The following is a 19870-nucleotide window of genomic DNA, read 5'->3' as shown; positions in this document are numbered from 1 at the left end:
CAAAACCACTGCAGATGGAACAGGCAAAGTCTCTTCACTGTAATCATAAACTGAGTTGTTAAGAGTATAATAATAAAACTCGTACAGAAGGTATACAAATAAATACTTATGACTTTGAATAGGACATGGTTTCAATGTAACCTCATAATTCACAAATGGAAGAAAGATAAAAAAGAACTTCATTCAGAAATTTTTGTTGGGGGCTGAGGAGAAGGCTTGTTGGTTGTGTAAGCATGAGGACCCGAGTTCAAATCTCTGGTACCCACGTAGAAAGTCGGGTGTGGCTGCGCATCTGCAACCCCAGTGCTGGGCTGCATAGGAGCACTGCTAACTTAGTTCCTGCCTCAAGGAAATACGGTAGTGAGGGAGCGCAATGGGAACCACAGGGCAACCCATCTGTGTCTTACCTACTTAGGTCATTACCATGCCTGACACAAAACTGGTAACTGGTATATGTTTGCTTAATGAATAAGTTCTTGTCCTAATTTTGCTGAACATTGTAATATTTAATAAATATATAATTAATGATTTAACAAATGCATATTACTCACTGCCCTAATGCTATACCTTTAATTTACCAATGGCTGACTGTGCTGGCTGGTTTTATGTCAATTTGACACAAGCTATTAGAATTATCTGAAAGGAGGAAACCTCAATTGAGAAAATGCCTCTGTAAGATCTGGCTATAGGGCATTTTCTCAATTAGTGAATCAATGGGGGAAGGCTCAGCCCATGGTGGGTGGTGCCATCCCTGGGCTGGTGGTCCTGGGTTCTATAAGGAAGCAGGCTGAGCAAGCCATGAGGAACAAGCCAGTAAGCAGCACCCTCCATGGCCTCTGCATCAGCTCCTGCCTCCAGGTCCCTGCCCTGTTTAGTTCCTGTCCTGACTTCCTTCGATGATGAACAGCGATGTGGAAGTGTAACCCTAATAAATCCTTTGCTCCCCAACTTGCTTTTGGTCATGGTGTTTTATCACAGCAACAGAAACCCTACGACATGATAAACATTGCTGGAACAAAGATTCTGGGAACATACTACAATTAATAACCGCAGAGGTCAGGAATGTCAGATTCTCCAAATACTTAACCCTGCTGGTCACAACACTGTGTGGCCAACATTTCTAGAGGGCAGCTGGCCAGCATGAAGGTAGCTGAAGTAGAGCGAGGCCTGGTCACTGGAACCCTGCTGTTCAGTTCCCAGTTCCCTCCCTGAGGTCAGCTCTGATGGCCACACAGCTCCTCCTGATCCTGCTTCTGAATTGTCCCTGTGCCCTGGTGTTGGTACAACATCCTACATGGAGCAGACTTTCCAGAAAGCCACAACTGTGGGTTGTTCCACCTGACCTGATGGAAGGAGACATCCATCTGGCCAAGGTCCAATGGGAGGGAATCCATGGACAGAGGCCAAGAACTATGGGTGGGGAGGAGGTAGCAGGTCCTGTCATCCTTGTCTTCTGTTCCACTGGGTGGGAGACCACACCCCACTTATCCAAGCACCTTGAGAGGTCAACTTAGGCAGCTCCTTAGGGTGCTGGATAAGGCTCTTCCTTGCAAATCTCTCTGTATGTTCAATGTGGCATGCTGGTGTGCACGAGTGAGGTCAGAGGTCAATGTCAGGTGTTCTCCTTGATGGCTCTCCACCCTCCATGGCCTCTGCGTCAGCCCCTTGAGGTAGTCTCTTGAAATCTGGAGCTGCCAAGGCAGCTAGAGTGCCTATGAAGCCCCCAAAACCCCCTGTCTCTCCCTTCCCAGGGCTGGGATTACAGGCATGGGCTGCAGTGAGCAGCTTTCTAAGATGCAGAGCAAGCACTTTACGGACAGAACCACCTCTCCAGCTCTCACACTGGTCCCTTAGAAAAGCTTCTAAGACTCCTTTTAGAATTGCTGCAGTCACCTGCAAGCATCTTCCTAATGGGAGCAACTTCTCTCTGCTAAGTCGTTTAGCAGAGTGGCGCCTTGGTGCATGGGTGATGTACAGTGCCATGGACCACAGCATCTCTCCCTTTTTGTGAAGGAGAGCTAGAGATACAGCTCAGAGGCGGAATGCTCTTACCTAGCACACGTGAAGTTCTAGGTTTGATTACAAGTACAAGGGGGAAAGAAGGAGAGGAAGGGGAGAGGGAGGGAAGGAGGGAGGGAGAGAGAGATTGAAGTCATGGAACAGCAACAGTTTTCTTAGTCTCTGCTAGGGTGTGGGTAGGTGGCTGTTTAAAACACACCAACAGACAAAACAGACTTCTGCGACCTCAGTGAGAGAGGGCAAGTTCTCCTGAGGGGATAAAAGGTGTTTGCTTTCAGACTGGGCCTGACCTGAAGTCCTATATCCACCAGCAAAGGTCTGGAGGGTGTTTGGGGATGTTTTGTTCCCAGGTCTGTCTGGTTGCCTACTTTCCAGTTATCCCTGCCTTTCCACCACTCTGCTTCCTCGCCCTCCTTCTTCCTAGGGTGCCATACCAAGACCAGGGCTCCATGGACCAACCTCCATGGTGAGCAGCTCCACCCTATCTTCCACTTGCCTCTGCTTCGTGGTGAGGTCCTTGCCTGAGGCACCGTGGGGAATTGTAGAGACAACACATTCTGGCCCCTTCTCATCTCTTAACCAGACTATCATGGTTTCACTCATGCCTGTGCAGAAGCCCCTACTTGGCAAGAACCCTGCCATCTTTTTTAACCCCTCTGTTCCCACTAGGAAGGGATGAGAGAAAGCCACAGAGGGAATTTACACAGAATAGACCCATGGCTGCCTGGTTCACTGTGGGCTGAAGTTAATTAAAAACAATACATGTTTTCTGAATGAAGGAATGGCTAATGAAGGGAGGAAATGTTTCCATTCAGTCACTCGCCCTGTGCAGTATAGACTCAGCTGTCTGGCACTGATCAATTGTTTCTCTCTAACCTAAAAAGGGGAGGCTGAGCGCTCCCACGGACATCTCACCCCCTGCATCTGAACTGCATTCTCCAAGGACCTTGTCCTCCCGTTCTTCCAGCTGCCCACTCCTGTGACCACACCCTGTGCCTCGTCATCAGATGAAACTGCTCCACCTCTGAAATCTGAAATTCCTGTATCCCACTCTCACCACAACCTGCCGCTCCTCCCACTTCCGGCTTGCCTGTCTCTGCATCTCCCCTTACCGTGTACACAGACCTCTGCATTCTGTTACCGTCAGCTCATCCCTTACCATGGGGCTTGAGCCTGGGTGGACTGGGCCACCCTCAGTACACGGATGCCAGCAGCCTCCAACCACTGTCTCTTCAGCACACAGCTCCCATGCACCTACTCTGCCAGTCACCCCGCCTTGGTCCAGCAAAGGCCTCTTATTTAGGGCTCTCCTCCTGCATCTTGGCCAAGCCGGAAAGAGCCACACTGCTGGGCCAACTGGCTCCACTTTTGGCACAGGACCTTTCCCCTACCCGTCCCTTTCCCTCGGCCACTTAGCTATTCATGCATTCAGCAAATACATGCTGCACACTTGCTTTGGGTCAGCACTGAGACTGTGGGAACACAGTTATTGGCATCACAGGCCCTGATCTTGGGACTGACCTCTTGATGGGAGAGGCAGTAAACAGATGCATAATCACCATCAAAGAGCAAAATTAAGGGATGTAGCTCAGTGGTTACCGGAACTTTAAAAAGGGCAGAGGAAGACTCACAATTTCTGAGAGATTCAGTCTCTTTAGTGTGGAGGGCTTGGTGGCATGCCTGGGTGGCAGTGGGAATCTGGGTGGGAGGGTCTTACTTTTCTTTACAATTATTTTTATTTTATTCTTCAATGTTGGAGTTTTGCCTGCATTGATGTCTGTGAAGCGTGTGCATGCAAGTGCCTGAGGAGACCAGAAGAAGGTGATGGAACCGGAGTCACAGAGGGTTGTGAGCCATCATGTGGATTCTGGGAACCAAACTTGGTCCCCTGCAAGGTCAACGAGTGCTCTCAGCCACTGGGCCATCTCTCCAGTCCCCAAGGTTTCTCATTTGTTGAGGACCAGGAAGTTAAAAGAGCTGACAGAACCAGGCACAGGTCCCAGTCAGAGAGGCAAGGGCAACTTTTAAAGTCCAGGCTGCAGTGACCTGCACCTGCCAGTCAGTCCACACCCCTCAAAGGCTTCAAAACCAATGTCACAAGTTAGGGACTATGTTCAAACCCTGAGTCTGTCACAGGGAACATTTCTGACTTGAACATAAAACCATTTCTGGAACTCGGGACCTTCTTGCCTTCCATTTGCTAAGTTCTGGGATTACAGGCATGAGTCATCATGCCAAGCTGAGGCCCTGGGTTTGATCTTATCATGGCAACCACAGAACAGTGGCTTCCTGCAATTGTGTGTGTGTGTGTGTTTTAAAAACTGGTTTATTTATTTTTTTGGTTTGAGTGTTCGGCCTACATGCATACTGTATGCCAAAAGAAGGTGCTGGAAACCCTGGGACTGGATTTAAGGACAATTGTGAGTCTCCATGTGGATGCTGGCAACCTAACCTGGGTCCTCCACAAGAGTAGCAAGTGCTCTTAGCCACCGAGCCATCCCTCCTCTCCGGCCCTATTTTGTTTGAGACAGGGTCTCAGATAGGCTGGGCTGGCCTTTGAAGTGTTTTACAGCAGAGGATGACCTTGAACTCCTAATCCTCTTGCCTCAGTTTCCTAAGTGTTCATATTACATACTGGAGCTATGGAGTCAGGCCAAAGCAAACAATAAGCAAACAACAGAAGAGTGGCTTCCTGAATTTAAGAATATTTAATTTAATGTTATTACTATTGTGTGTAAGTGTATGTGATGTGTGCATCTATTGTGTGTGTGGAAGGTGGGGCATGCATGCTACTGTGTGTGTGGAAAGTTAGAGGACAAATTTTGGAGTCTGTTCTACTTTTTTGTTTGTTTGTTTTTTGAGTCAGGGTTTCCTAGTAGCTATGCCTCTTTCTACTTTTATATGGGTTCTAGGGATTGAACCTAGATTGTCAGTTTTGGCAGCAAATACTTTTATCCACTGAGCCCTCTCAATGGCCTTTTTTTTTTTTTTTTTTAGTTTTAGCCAACCAGATGTTTATGTACTTGTTGTGGTTAGCTTCCCAATCCCAATGACCACTCATGTAGAAGACATTCGCATGTTTTTATTGGCCTTACATATACTGACTGACATTACTTTATTAGACTATTTTATCTTTATTGAGTACGAGGAGTTCTGTTTGGTTTTGACTTTATAAGCTCTATTTTTGTTTTTTTACAGTCCTGGAGATTGGCCTCAAGATCTTACATACTAGGCAAGGATTCCACCACCAATTACAGGCATTTTTATTTTTTTTTTCAATATTGAGGCAGTATCTCTCAAGGTTACCTAGGATGGCTTTAAACTTGTGATGTATATCAGATTGGCCTCAAACTTGCAATTCTCCTCCTCCAGCCTCCTAAGTAGTTAGGGTTATTGGTCTGTGTCATCAAGGCTGGCTTTCCTTCCTTTCTTTCTCTTTTTTCTTTCTTTTCCTTCCTCCCTCACTCCTTGCCTCCCTTCCCCTCCTCCCTCAATTTCTTTACAACCCCCCAATAGGATTTCTCTGTGTATACCTGTCTTAGAACTCACTTGGTAGACTAGGCTGGCCTTGAACTCAAGAGATCCACCTGCCTCCTGAGTACTGGAATTAAGGGCATGCACCACCATGCCCAGCTTAATTTTATTTTTAATTTTTGTATGCACGTGTTTCTGTGTGGGGGAAATGTGTGCCTGAGATCAGATGCCCTTGGAAGTTAGAAGAGGGTATCAGATCCCCTGGAGCTGGGGCTTCAGTTGTGAACTGCTATTTGTAGTTTCTGGGAACAGAAAAACAGCAAGGGCAAGCACTCTTTACCACTGATCATCTCTCCAGCCTTCCCTGGTGACCTAAGTTAGCCACGGACTCAGTACTGTCTTGCCTTAGCCTCCTCAGGGTTGGGATTACGGGATACACTACCATGCCCAGCTAGGACCTCTTCAAAGGGCCCAAATACTAGTCTTTTTTTTTTTTTGTAGTCTTTTGTTAGATGTTTTTCATAAATAGTTTCTCCCAGTCTTGATACATCTTTTTTCCATTTATTTTTATTTATTTACATATGTATCTGTGTGAATGCCATGTGTACATGTTTGTGCAGGTGAACAGGTCTTTGAGCACACAGAGATTAGGAGAAGGAATCAGATACCCAGGAACCAGAGTTGCAGGTGTTTTGCCAGATGGCTGGTTTGTTGTGCAGCTGCTGGGATTGAAAGCCTGGTCCTCATGACTGTGCTGCTAGTGCTCTTAAATGCTGAGCCCCTGGTCTTGAGATACCTATTTTTTTTAAAAATAAGATTTATTTATTTATTGTGTATACAGTGTTCTGTTTGCATGTATCGCTGCAGGCCAGAAGACGGCGCCAGATCTTATTACAGATGGTTGTGAGCCACCATGTGGTTGCTGGGAATTGAATTCAGGACCTCTGGAAGAGCAGCTAGTGTTTTAAGCCACTGAGCCTTCTCTCCAGCCCCCTGGTCTTGAGATATCTTTATTCATTTTCTTAAACATGCCCTTTCATGATCACTAGCTATCATTGCTCTTTACAGCAGTAGTGGTGGGCAAGTGTTAAGCCATGTGTAGGCCCCTGTTATCATCTCTGCCCAACCAAGTCATCCAGGAAACAATTTGCATTCTGTCTTTTGTCATCAACTGTTCACTATGATTAGTCTTGTTAAGTTAAACATTCACAGTTGGTCCAGTTACTCAGACCTGACCACCACAATTAAATGGTGTTGATGGACCAGGGTTCTGTACATTGAACTAATAAATTGCCAACCTGTTTACACTTGTTTAAAGTTGTCTCTGTGAGCAAGGAGGCCCTCCCTTGTCTCCACCAAAACTCTCTGTCCTGGGTCAGGCTGGTCTCCTGACTCTGTGAAGGTGTAGAAGAGAAAAACACAAACACCTAAGAGAATTACAAACACTGCATCAGGCTGGAGAGAGGGATCAGCGATTAAAAGCAAAAATTGCTCTTGCAGAGGACCTGGGATTGATGTCTAGCACCCATGTTAGGCAGTTTATAACTGCCTGTAGTTCCAGCCCTGCAAGATCCACTACCTCTAGCCTTTGTGGGCATTCAAACACACACACCTATACAGTCACAACCATAGATTAAAAGAACAAAATATTTTTAAAGAATTTGTATGACTGAAAACAGCTACACAGTAAAGACTTTCCAACAGATATTACTGTTGTTTATCTCATCTGCAGTGGAAAGAGACCCACAGCACATCAGTGGGAAAGTCCGGCTGTCTGCCTCCACCTCCCTACTTGACATCCTCTGGGTGTTTGTGAACACACAAACATGACCCTTTGTTCTCCCAATTGGGCTGCTCCAGTCATTCTGCCAGGTGTTCGGAACACCCAATTTGATGGTTTTCTCCTTTATTTGCTGCTTCAGTCTGATACTTGCTATTTGTTCTTTTACTTTTGCTTGCTTTATACTTAATAAACATATTCATTCAAACCCAAAGTATGGCTAGCTATTATAGATCATTTTCTGGGCTGTGCAGAACACTCATGACCTTCTGTGGTCTGGCTCTGTAAGTTTTGAGGACACGAATTCAAACGTGGTTACAATGCCGGGAATCGATTTCATTGTAACGGCGGGGGTTGAGGAAAGCACCTTGCACGGCAGTCTTGTGGTCAGACTGTAGTCCGCAGATGTACTTAATTAGTTTATGTTTGTTCTCAGTGAATATCTAACGATCTTTAGCCAAAGGGTTCTTTTTGCTCCTTGCACCTGGGGACCAAACTTTGGTTGTTAGGCTTAGTAGTGAGTACTTTTGCCCTCTGAGCTATTTCTCTGGCCCTTAGTCAAAGGATTCTCCAATTGAGCAGCTCAAGTCTGGCGTGGTGGCATTTTTTTTTTTTTGGTTTTTTTTCGAGACAGGGTTTCTCTGTGGCTTTGGAGACTGTCCTGGAACTCGCTTGGTGGTCCAGGCTGGTCTCGAACTCACAGAGATCCGCCTGCCTCTGCCTCCCCAGTGCTGGGATTAAAGGCGTGCGCCACCAACGCCCGGCTCTGTGTGGTGGCATTTTTAATCCCAGTATTCAGGAGGTAAAGGCAGGGGGTATCTATGAATTCAAGGCCAGCTGGTCTGAGTGACAGACACTCTGGAATCAATGATTCACAGTACAAACACCTTAATTTTCACAACAGCCAGCTGCAGTAGGCCCTATTACAAGTTGTGTGTTTTTCAAAGGTGGAATCAGAGGCAGGGGGTTAATTCTCATTATTCTGTAGCACATGGTAGAGCCAGCAGTGAAGCTCAAGCAGTTTAGCTCAGAAGTCTGTGCTCTGAGCCTCAAGAGTAGGCATGTAACACAGCCTTCCACCCAAGTTCACCGCTCCCTGGGGACTGGGTTGGACACGATGCGGTAAGCACTGAGCAGCCACACTCTGAATCCAGCTAGTGCCTCAGCAGAAGGCTGAGGAGTAAAGGAGGTCGTGCAAGAGGGTGCAGACTTGGCTCACGTTTAAGCAAACCCTGTGCTCTCCTGGGTGCAGTCGCTGACTCTCAACTGCAATGTTCTTGTTGGAGACAAGTGGATGTGTTAGAAGTAAGAAGTCTTTGTGGAGCTGTGCAGTGTCAACAAGAAAGACTGAAGCATATACAACAACATTGAAGGACTTGAGGTCGGTACAGCTTTTTTCTCTTTTTATGTGCGTGCGCTGGGGATCCCACCCACAGCCTTGAGCTTGCAGGCAAGCACTCTCTATCACTGAACAAGTCCCCAGCAAGGAGTGCCATGCTCTGTTTGTCTCTTCCCCCAGATCTCCTCTCAAGGTGATGGTATTAGGGGGAGTCTTGGGGTAGCCAGTAGGCTTTCTGCCGTTTAACAAAATACCTAAGGAAGCTACCCGAAAACAGCACAGGTTTACATGGCTTCATATTTTCCGGGGAGTCAGTCCATGGCTGGCAGGCTCCATGGGCTTCAAGACTGTGGTGAGGCTGACCGACATGGTGGCAGGAACTTGTAGCCAGGGAGGATGTGTGCCTCAAGGTTCGAGGAAGAGCAATATAGAAAGACCGAGAAAAAGTAGGTAGAGAAAGAGGAAGAGGAGGAGAAGAGAGAGCATCCAAAGGAATAGCTCCAGTGACCTACTTCCTCCAAGCAGACTCCATCTTAAAATTTAAAAAAGAATCTTAAAAAAATCTTTGTATTTTATTTACTTTGTGTGGGTAAACATGTGTCTGGAGGTCAGAGAACAATTTGCAGGAATCATTTCTCTCCTTAACGACACAGGTCCTGGGGATGAATCTTAGGTCACCTGGTTTGGTGCAAAGGTCATTATCCGTTGAGCCATTTCTCTGGCCCAAGCCCCAACTCTTAAGACGCTATTCAAGTATTGATCAAGTTGGAGCTGTTATGATCCAATCACTTCTCAATATCACCATCAGCTGGGGACCAGGGTGTTTACCACAGGAACATTTTAGGTGATGGTTCATATTGAAACAATAGTGGGAGATGGCAGGGTGGAGTCCTTATGGTGACTGGTGTTCTTATAAAGTAGTTTTGTCTTTTCTATCACGGGCCTCACTTAGCTGTGAGGAACGCTGGTGAGGGACGTCAGCCCCCTCCAGAGCTTGAGGGGGTCTTGGTCTTGGACTTCATTGCCTCAGAATTGTGAGAAATTTATAAGTTTATAAGTTGCCCAACTGAAGTGTTTCATTACAGCAGTCAGAGTGATCAATTGTTTCATTCTATCAACAAGTATTTACTGAAAGAGTTCTGCAACCAATTATGGCTCAGGTAAGAGCCATAGAGATGTCACTGACTGTAGATGAGGGAGGTCGTCAGAGAATTACAATCCTGGATGCTAATTACCAAAGCTTTGCTTCAAAATATCCAATAATTCAAGGAAGGGAAGGTAACGAAAGGATTGTTGAAACTGGGTGACATATGGAGAGTCAGAGACATTCTTCAATATTTGTATATTACATTTACAGCAGTGGAGATATTATTCAATATTTATATATTACATTTACAGCAGTCTAAAGTAACAAGCATGTGAGGAGAAAGGAAACAGTGACAAATACATAAAGTAGAGTCATTCCCTGGAGGAATAACGATTTATAGGTTCCTTAAAAGTGATAGTTTTGGAGTTGGAGAAACGGCTCAGTGGTTAAGAACATTTACTGCTCTTCCAGAGGACCCAACTTTTGGTTCCCAGCACCCTCAAACCATCTGTAACTTCACCTCCATGGGATCTAATGCCTTTGGGTAGGCAGCTGAACTCTTGTGCACATACACACATGCACACACAATTTTAAATAAATAAATAAATAAATAAATAAGGGCTGGAGAGATGGCTCAGAGGTTAAGAGCACTGGTTGCTCTTCCGAGAACCTGAGTTCAATTCCCAGTAACCACATGGTGGCTCACAACTATCTAAAATGAGATCTGGTGCCTTCTTCTGGCACGTAGACATCATGCTGGTGGAACACTATATATGTATGATATATATATTTGATATATGTGTCAAATAAATCTTAAAAATAAATAAAAATTGTCACGGAAACTATAGTGTCTGAGAAAAAACAGCCAAGTTTAGAAACAAAACACAGCTTTACTTTTGGGCTCAACACTATCGACCTTGCAGGGTGTTTTAAGTAACTGTGTTTTGCTCATAAAAATGGGCCAGTCAGAAAAAAAAAAACATCCAAAATCTATTGTTAATAGCATTTATACAACAAAGTAAAGTCCTGTGTTGTATAAGTCCGCTTTGCCCAGAAAGAAAGGCAGACAAGGGTAAACAAGCCCTCTCAAAGTCAACAGGTATTAGTAAGCGACGGCCCGAAGACAAACGAAGATGAAGCACCCCCCCCCCCCCCGCAGCCGAGATGTACACACCGAGGGATCTCGAGGAGGAGAGTGCCTGCTTCTTCTCCCGAAGGACTTGGGGGTGGTTTCGCAGGACTTTGGAGAAGGCATAACTTAACCTTTCTCTCTTTCCCACATTCCTCTTCTCACAACGTGTTTAGAGGAACGAGGACAGAGAAAGCCTGGAGAGGGCCCTCCCTAGCAGCCAGCCTCTTCGGTAAAGAAGCCGTCCGAGTCCTCAGATCTGCACAACAGCGAGCCCGTTCTGAGAGAGCAACACAACGGAGCGTTCTACAAACGTTACTTAACTGCTGTTGTTACTGCCACATTCTCATCTCAGAGGCTATCAGGTTCATCTTACTCCCTCACCTCACGCTTTCTCGTACAACTTTCCTTTTCCTTTTTTGTTTTTCCGCCCCCACAGACACTGCACGTCTCTCCAGACTGGCGCCGCTTTCCTTCAGCACCTCGACCCTCCGCGAGGCCAAATGAGCGTGCGCTTCCGGCGGCCGGAAGTGCGTCATCGCCGCGCGCCAGTCCCCGCACGCTGCCCCGGTGCGCCTGAGATTCGGATGCCCGAGGTACTGGAGTGGCCCGCGTTCTGTGTGTGTGACTGCTTGCCGGGTCCCGGCTGCTCCGCGCCACGATGCAGGTCTCGAGCCTCAACGAGGTGAAGATTTACAGCCTCAGCTGCGGCAAGTCCCTCCCTGAGGTGAGTCCTCTTCCCCTCGCCGCCGCCGCCGCCACCCCTCTCATTGCCCTCATCATGTATCTTTAATTTACCAATGGCTGACTGCTGGTTGGTTTTATGGCAGCTTGACACAAGCCAGAGTTATCTGAGAGGAGGGAGCCTCAGTTGAGAACGTGCCTCCATAAAATCCAGCTGGAGGGCATTTTCTTAATTAGTGACTGATGGGGGAGGCCCAGCCCACTGTGGGTGGTGTCACCCTTGGGCTGTGGGTCCTGGGTTCGATAAGAAAGCAGGCCGAACAAGCCACGAGGAAGCCAGTAAGCAGCACCCTCCATGGCCTCTGCATCAGCTCCTGTCTCCTGGATCCTGCCCTGTTTGAGTTCCTGTCCCGACTTCCTTTAGTGATGGACCGGGCTATGGAACTGTAGCTGAAATCGGTCATGGTGTGATTTATCACAGCATAGGAACCTTAAGACAGCTTTGTTCTGCTTGTGTTAGGTTCATGTGAGAACATGGTGTCTAGAAACGGGTCTCCATCCTTTAATTAAAACTTCATTGCCCAAAATACGGTCAGAGAGAGTGTCATCCTGATGCACACAATGCCTCAGTGTGTACTTGAGAGGTGAGTCTGCATGACCAGAGACTCCTAAAGATTATTCTGCCGTGTCTACTGAGAATAGTACATAGGCTCTGCCCTTTTAGAAGTGACATATGTATCCGGGAGGCGGTGGTACACGCCTTTAATCCCAGCATTTGGGAGGCAGAGGCAGGGGGATCTTTGAGTTCCAGGACAGCCAGAACTGTTACACAGAGAAACCATGTCTCAGAAAACAACAACAACAACAAAAATAGCGTATATTTATTTTTCATTTCTTTGAGACTCTTTTTTTGTTTGTTTGTTTTTGTTTTAGGAGACAGGGTTTCTCTGTATTGTTTTGGAGGCTGTAGGTCCAGCCCGGCCTCGAACTCACAGAGATCCGCCTGCCTCTGCCTCCCGAGTGCTGGGATTAAAGGTGTGCGCCACCACTGCCCGGCTCTTTGAGACTCTTAACTTTGAATTTATTAACATTTTGAGCTGGACAATTCCCTGTTTCTGGTATTGTCTTATAGACTGTTTGCCAGTATCCCTGGCCTATACCCACTAGATACCAGGGTTACACCTTCAGTTGTGGTGACAAACTAAATCTTTAAGGATTGCCATAAAGCCCTCTGGGGAGCAAAATTACCCCAGTAGAGACCCATTTACTGAATGTCACTGTAATTGACAAGAACTTCATCATTGCTGTTCATCCATCTGCCAGCCATAGAACAAAATCTGCTTTCAATGAATGTGTGAGTAAAAACATCACTTCTTATCCATGGTTGGCTATCAGGCCAGTCATGTAGCTGTTCTTAGTCATTGCAGGAAATAGATTTCAATCGGCAAAGGGATCCATTTATAATCGCAGTGTGTGGGAGGCTGAGACTGGAAGATTGTGAGTTTGTGGGGTTCAGTGTGGGGTACATAGCTACAAAGTATGACTGTCTCAACGCATGGGAACAGGCACACATGTGGGGGTGTTCAAAGTATGACTGTCTCAACGCATGGGAACAGGCACACATGTGGGGGTGTTCAAAGCCTCTCTATATAGAAATAAAACCCATCATTGAGAGTTTAGCTTAGACAGATTAGTTCTGTTCTTTTTTTTTATGCTTTGTAAAACAGCTGTCCAAAATATTTTGTTTAGTGTGTGTAAATGTATCTTTAAAATTTCAGAAAATATGCTAGCATGGAAAGTGGGACTATTGCTGGGCAGTGGTGGCACACGCCTTTAATCCCAGCACTCAGGCGGTAGAGACGGGCGGGTCTCTGTGAGTTCAAGACCAGCCTGGTCTACTGAATGTGTTCCAGGACAGGCTTCAAAGCTACAGAGAAACCCTGTCTCAAAAAGAAAAAAAAAAAAGTGAAGAAAGAAACTATAGTCCCATTTTCCGTTTTATTGATTCCTATAAGCTTGTGTTTCATAAAATGAACTTTATTATTTTGCGAGCAGAGAACAGTTGGGGTGCGTTTTAAAGCGTGGCATCTGTTTTCTCCTAGTGGCTTTCTGACAGGAAGAAGAGAGCACTGCAGAAGAAGGATGTCGGTGAGTATTCACGGTGCTCCTGCTCCAGCTGTCAGTGTGACAGGGTCCTCAGCTGTCTAGCTTCCCAATGTGGGGTGTGGGAATAAGCTTTTTGACCTTCTCTCTTGGATGTTATTTGTGTCTGACACTGTGGAACTTAGTTTCACCTCCCTTCCAAGCTAACGACGAGTTAGCCTCTCCCAGTTTCATGGGTGGCATCAAGGCTCCTAGGTCAGAGACGCAGACTTGGATACTCACGACACTGCACAGATTGGCGCGGCCATCGGCGTGTTTGTCCCAGTTGCCACTTGCGCCCCTTGGGAGGGCTTGAGCTGGGCTTGGAGGAGACATGCGCCCAGTGGGTCTGTGTTTCAGGGAGGAGCCCCGAGGTGGGAAGACCACTGCTTTGCTAGTAGGCAGTAAACAGGCCTGCCTTTCGGTCAGCGTTCTCAGCCTCCAGTAACCCTGAGCCATGGCTGCGGCAAAAGTGGCTAGACTCTTGCTGGACTGCCTGCCACACCAAGCAAGGTGTGCAGGGACACAAGAGGCACAAGGAGGACTGGCTTTCCCGACATTGCATAACTGCTTTGTTCCTAGTGTGTCAGAGTCTTCATCTGTTGAATTTCTCAGTTTTGCAATAGAGATGATAAACTTTATTTTTTTATAAATGAAAGAACTTCACACATTAAATGTCTGAGTAAACAATGAGATTGGTTTGCAACTTAACTGACTTTGGTCACTTTATTTCTATTACATGTTTTCCAGTTCAGGTGCCTTAGAAACTTGCCTTCCTGTAGATTTCACCTAACCGAGTCTCTAAAAATTGAGCATGGGGAGGTTTCTGGCTGTGAGATTGAGATCTTTGGGCAAGCTTCTTGGAAAAATGGGCCTTATGTAAGTTCTAAAGTCAGTAGAAAATGACACTTTTAACTCAGGAGGAAACAAAGGCTGTTCAGAGCTTACAGATTTGGATTTTATCTGACCCCCCTCCTCCAGTGTGCTCTTGTGTAACAAAATGGATTCAGATTATTTGTGGGAAGAACTGTTTTCTGACCTGCTCAGGACTAGTAGGTGTCTAACAAGGCAAGTGCTAAGCATGCTATCTACCACAGAGCCACGCCCCCAGGCCTTCCTCTAATCCCAATATTTAGGTTTCATAAACAGAACATAAGCACGTCATAGATAAGCAGTCTTCACAGTAGTCGTGTTCACATAGCAACCGGTCAGAATTCTTACGCTGGTAGAAAAGATGTGCTTTTTTGTGAGAGTGGGTGTCAGTACTGTGTCCCTTACCCTAGCCTGGGCTCTCTTCACCAAAGGTAAGCATCACCATGAGCTCTATGCTGTTTCTTTTCTTTCTTTCTTTCTTTCTTTCTTTCTTTCTTTCTTTCTTTTTTTTTTTTGGTTTTTTGAGATAGCGTTTCTCTGTATTGCTTTGGAGGCTGTCTTGCAACTCGCTCTGTAGACTAGGCTGCCCTCAAACTCACAGAGATCCACCTGCCTCCCGAGTGCTGTGATTAAAGACCTGTGCCACCACTGCCCGGCTCTTTTCTTTTCTTTTCTTTTCTTTTTTTTTTTTTTTTGAGACAGGGTTTCTCTGTTCTGGACTGTCCTGAACTCACTTTGTAGATCAGCCTGGCCTCGAACTCACAGAAATCCACCTGCCTCTGCCTCCCAAGTGGTGGGACTACAGGCATGCTCTACCATGCCCATCTTTCCATGCTAATTTCTTATATTTTGATATATAAGATTTTGAAGACTTAGGCCTAGGACACACTGATTTTTGTTGCATCTGTGACTAATGGTTTAGTATGTCCTCTGTTCCTCCTTGACCTCATCTTAAAGCTGTGCCTGATATCACTGTGGGCTCTTCCTTCCCAGTTAAAGAAGATTCCCCTTCTTTATAAAAAATGAAAGGAATATATAATTTGCCAACTTTCTGTTACTGTACCTGATGAAGCAAACAACTAAAAACAAGGAAAGGTTTTGGAGTTTTCTGTCCATGTGCCACCGGTTTTGTTGCTTTGGGGCCTGTGGTGGGACAGCACATTGTGGTGGGAGCTCCTGGTGGAAGGGATTGCTCACTAAGCAGGAAACGAGGAGATGAAATAAACAAGTGTCCTATAGTCTTCTTTGAGGGTATGACGCCAGTGGCCTAAGACCTCACTGGGTTCCATGACTCAAAAGTTTTACCACCTCCCAATTAAACCATGAGCCCAGGAATCAGACCCTGGGCTACTTGGGCCTTTGGGGGCGTTTCAGATTCAGATTATTAACAGGGAGGAGCTAAGGAGAAAGCTGGGTGGGTGTGATGGGTTTGTTGTCAGGGCTAGGAGTCTTCGGGTTATAATTGTGCCTCTCCGGCACGCTCTGTCCTCCCTTGATTCCCATGCTGAACTAGTTTTCACCGCTTCTCTCTTTGTAGATGTTCGTAGGAGAATTGAACTTATTCAGGACTTTGAAATGCCTACTGTGTGTACCACTATCAAGGTGTCCAAAGATGGACAATATATCTTAGCGACAGGTAAGCTTCCTTGTGGTTACTGTCTGCTTGTGTGCCATCCATTACAGGATGTGCTCTAGTAGGAAGGCTCACCCTCCTTGTTTAGCCCAGTGTTTCCTTACAAACATTTTCAGACACACACAGATGCTCAGGGGAATTAAATGACCACCTCTTTAACTGAGACCTACATTCTGCTGTGAATAGTTTACCGTGTTTATCTGTCAATACTTATTTTTTTTAATGAGTTTTCAGAATAGGTCACAGATAGCATCTTTGCTCTTTTGTCTGCTTGTTTTTTGAGACAGGATTTCTCTTGTGTAGCTTTGGAACCTGTCCTGGAACTCGCTTCATAAACCATGCTAGTCTTGAACTCACAGAGATCCACCTACCAGTGCCTCTGAGAGGGGGATTTTAGGCGTGCGCCACCATTGCTCGGGTGAAGGTTTGATTTTAATTGCTTTTAATTTGAAGAGCTATATGCACAACTAGTGGCTGTCATGGGACTGTGGTTAGTTGCAGAATCTTTCCTGGTACCTCCCCTCTGGCCCTTTCCTTGGAACTCATATAGGAAGTGGACTTGCTGTCTGCTTACGTTAGCAGAGCTTGTCCTTTCATCTCTGGCTCTGCCACTGTCTCTGTCTTTGTCACTCTTCCAGGACTTGTGGCTAAAATAAGTGGGATAAAATTTGTCCTCGAAGATGCAAAAATAGAAAGGAAAAATGAACACCAGGAGCAAATGCCCTGCATATGTTAATAGCTTTTCCTAATGCCTGCCACACACACACACCATTGTCCGGCGAGGGGTTGCTGCTGCTTTGGGAGCCAGGGTGTCTTCTCTGGCCTAGACCTTGTATCTTCTGCTTCAGCCTCCTATTTGCTGGGACAATGAGCATGCATCACTGTGCTAGGTACATTTTGGAGTTTTCCTTTATAAATGAAATCCTAGGTTTTGATGAATGCTAGAAAACAGGATTTCCTCTTTTTTCCTCATTGCAAGTATGGCATGTTTGTCTGGATTGCTTGTGTGGGGCTGCTGTTACAGCCCTTTCTTTGATTTGATAACAACTATCTTTACCTCAGGACAGAAAGAATATGCACCAGTTCTGTAGGGAGTGACTGTGTAACGTTTATCCTTAGGTTTTGCATGACATTAATTTTTTTTATAGGAACTTATAAACCTCGGGTTCGGTGTTATGACACCTATCAGTTATCCTTGAAATTTGAAAGGTGCTTGGATTCAGAAGGTAAGAGGCTACCTGTGAGCTCAGATAGCTTTTTATATTTGTCTGTCACTCTGCTTTGTAAAATGGGAATAGGTTGTGTGGTGGGTTTTCATTTCTACAGATTAAGTAGTTAAATGTAGTGCTGCACTTACCAGGCTGTAACCCACACTGGTTGGGCCCTCGGCTCTTCTCTGCACAGGGCTGCCCTCAGTGGGTCATAAACAAACTGATACAACCTCCCTGATACTCTCCAATACCTGTAAGGTATGTGATAGAAAACCATTTTGCAACTGTATTTCAACTTCCACAAGCACACCACTGATGGGAAGAATGTCCACTGCTGCTTTTGTCACACATGGCGAGAGATTAAAAGCAAAGAACTCATTGATCCATCCACGCCAAGACACAGGAAGCACACGGAGTTGAGCAGAGCTGCTGCACCAGCAACAGGCCCCCAAAGTGTGCTGTACTGTGGGTGGGTTCTTTCCCTCCTCCGCGTGGGTTCCAGGATGCAGCTCAGGCTGTCACACTTGGCAGCAAGCACCTTTACCTGCTAAGCCGCCTCGGCAGCCCCTAAAACCTGTTACAAAAAGAAGTGAGTTCAGAGACTGGAGGAGGTGACGACTGCAACACCCAGCTTATGATCCCAACTCTGTACAGCTAACGGCTGCAGCATAGCAATGGTGGGGGATAAGTACAGACACAGCAACATGTCAGTCTTCTGTATTTTATCAGTTAGTCTTGTGTTTAGGATCAAGGGAAAAGAAATTAATGGGATACAGTGTTGTGTGGTCCCACCCTTTGCCCCGCTAAAGAAGTGCTAAAGGGCCGGGTGTTGGTGGCGCACACCTTTAATCCCAGCACTCGGGAGGCAGAGGCAGTGGATCTCTGTGAGTTCGAGACCAGCCTGGTCTACAACAGCTAGTTCCAGGACAGCCTCCAAAGCCACAGAGAAATCCTGTCTCAACAACAACAAAAACAAAACAACAAAAACAAAAAAAAAACAAGAAAAAAAGAAGGGCTAGCCGGGCCGTGGTGGCGCACGCCTTTAATCCCAGCACTCGGGAGGCAGAGGCAGGCAGATCTCTGTGAGTTCGAGACTGGGCTGGGCCGACAGCCTCCAAAACAATACAGAGAAATCCTGTCTCGTAAAAACCAAAAAAAAAAGTGCTAAAAGATACTCTTTAGTTTCTATTTGAAAGTTTTAAGAACTGTTTAGGACGTCTCAGCAAAGCAGTGGCAAACATTTTTAGGAATCATAGTTTGTAAATTTTCTTTAGTTCTATAAAAAAAATCTAGTGGGAATTTTCTTCTTGTTTTACATAGAGGTGGGACAAGCACAGCAATTGTGTCAAGTTATTCCCCAGTTAAAACCAACTAGAATCCTCGAAAGAAGCTTGTGTTTTTGTTAGATCTCTGGATGATAATTGTGGTTTCTTTTTTATATTTTCCAGTCGTCACCTTTGAGATTTTATCTGATGACTATTCAAAGGTATTTCCTTTTTATTCTTATTTATATGTGTGTATGAATGAATGCAGTTGCCCTTGAAGGTCAGAAGAAGGCATCAGATTTCCCCCAGGTGGTTGTGAGCTGCTGGGTGGGTGGTGGGAGCTGAACTCAGGACCTCAAGAGCGGCAAGTGCTCTCAACAGCTGAGCTGTCTCTGTAGCCCTGGACTTATTTTTCTGATAAATATTTCTGTTACAGTCTCAGCATTTAAAAATCACTGTGTAGTAATAGATAATTTATCATTTTCCATTTTTTTTTTTTGGGTCAGGTGCATTTGTGATGTATAGTGTGTTTTAAAACAACATTGGGAGAGAGCGCCTTTGATCAGCTAATACCAAGTTGATTCTCAGCATCATGGGGCCTCACCTTTTTTCTAAGGAACCAGTTGCAGTTGCCCTTTGTCAGATGCCTGTGCTTCTGATGCCTGATGTTAGCCTAGGCTGCCTTCATCTATATGAGATAGGAAGCCATCAGTTTGTTCAGTCCTTGTAACCCAGCTAGAGCTTGTAGTGTACGCTAGTACAGCTCTGAGTGCTGCCAAACAGACGTCTTTCCCCTCTCTTCCTAATACCATTGGTCCAGTTTTCAGCTGTATGGTCATTTCGGCACTCACAAGTTGTCAGGGAAGCCCTTACTTAATTTAAAATGGAGATGTAAAGTGTCACAGTGCCCTTTAGTTATTCTCCAGTTAAAACCAATTCAACCAAACAATGTCAAATGCTATGTTGGAAGAAACTTGAATTTTACAGCTGACATGGCTTTTCCCGCTGGCTTCACTTCCTCCAAATACAAGGTACAGAGTAACATTTCAGCTGCAGTGGCTGTTTATCCTGGATTTTAGTATGGTAATTTCTTTTTTCTCAATATATTTTTTTATTTAACTTAGAAACAAGCTTGCTTCACATGTCGATCCCAGCTCCCTCTCCCACCCCTCCTCCCTTGTCTCTCTACCAGCACCCCCAACTCCTCTCCCAGTCCCCACACCATTCCCTAGGG

The 19870-nt window shown here is 45.7% G+C and overlaps 1 protein-coding gene across 2 annotated transcripts in view; it reads left to right on the top strand.

The window, feature by feature from the left end:
• The first annotated feature begins 11376 nt into the window (after positions 1–11376).
• The window catches only part of Nol10 (nucleolar protein 10), an 80352-nt gene continuing 71858 nt past the window's right edge, over positions 11377–19870 (top strand). Inside the window, exons 1-5 of one of the 2 annotated variants that reach the window (XM_005084937.4) lie at positions 11377–11555; positions 13615–13660; positions 16065–16163; positions 17309–17386; positions 18820–18857. In XM_005084937.4, coding sequence (XP_005084994.1) covers positions 11490–11555; positions 13615–13660; positions 16065–16163; positions 17309–17386; positions 18820–18857 — 327 coding nt within the window. In that variant the 5' untranslated portion in view covers positions 11377–11489. The remainder of the gene's footprint in view (positions 11556–13614; positions 13661–16064; positions 16164–17308; positions 17387–18819; positions 18858–19870) is intronic. The other variant, XM_005084938.4, reaches the window with a different exon arrangement.

This window comes from Mesocricetus auratus, unplaced genomic scaffold (assembly GCF_017639785.1).
Source record: "Mesocricetus auratus isolate SY011 unplaced genomic scaffold, BCM_Maur_2.0 Super-Scaffold_100024, whole genome shotgun sequence".
NCBI lineage: Eukaryota > Metazoa > Chordata > Mammalia > Rodentia > Cricetidae > Mesocricetus > Mesocricetus auratus.
This window is presented reverse-complemented; position numbering and strand designations above follow the sequence as displayed.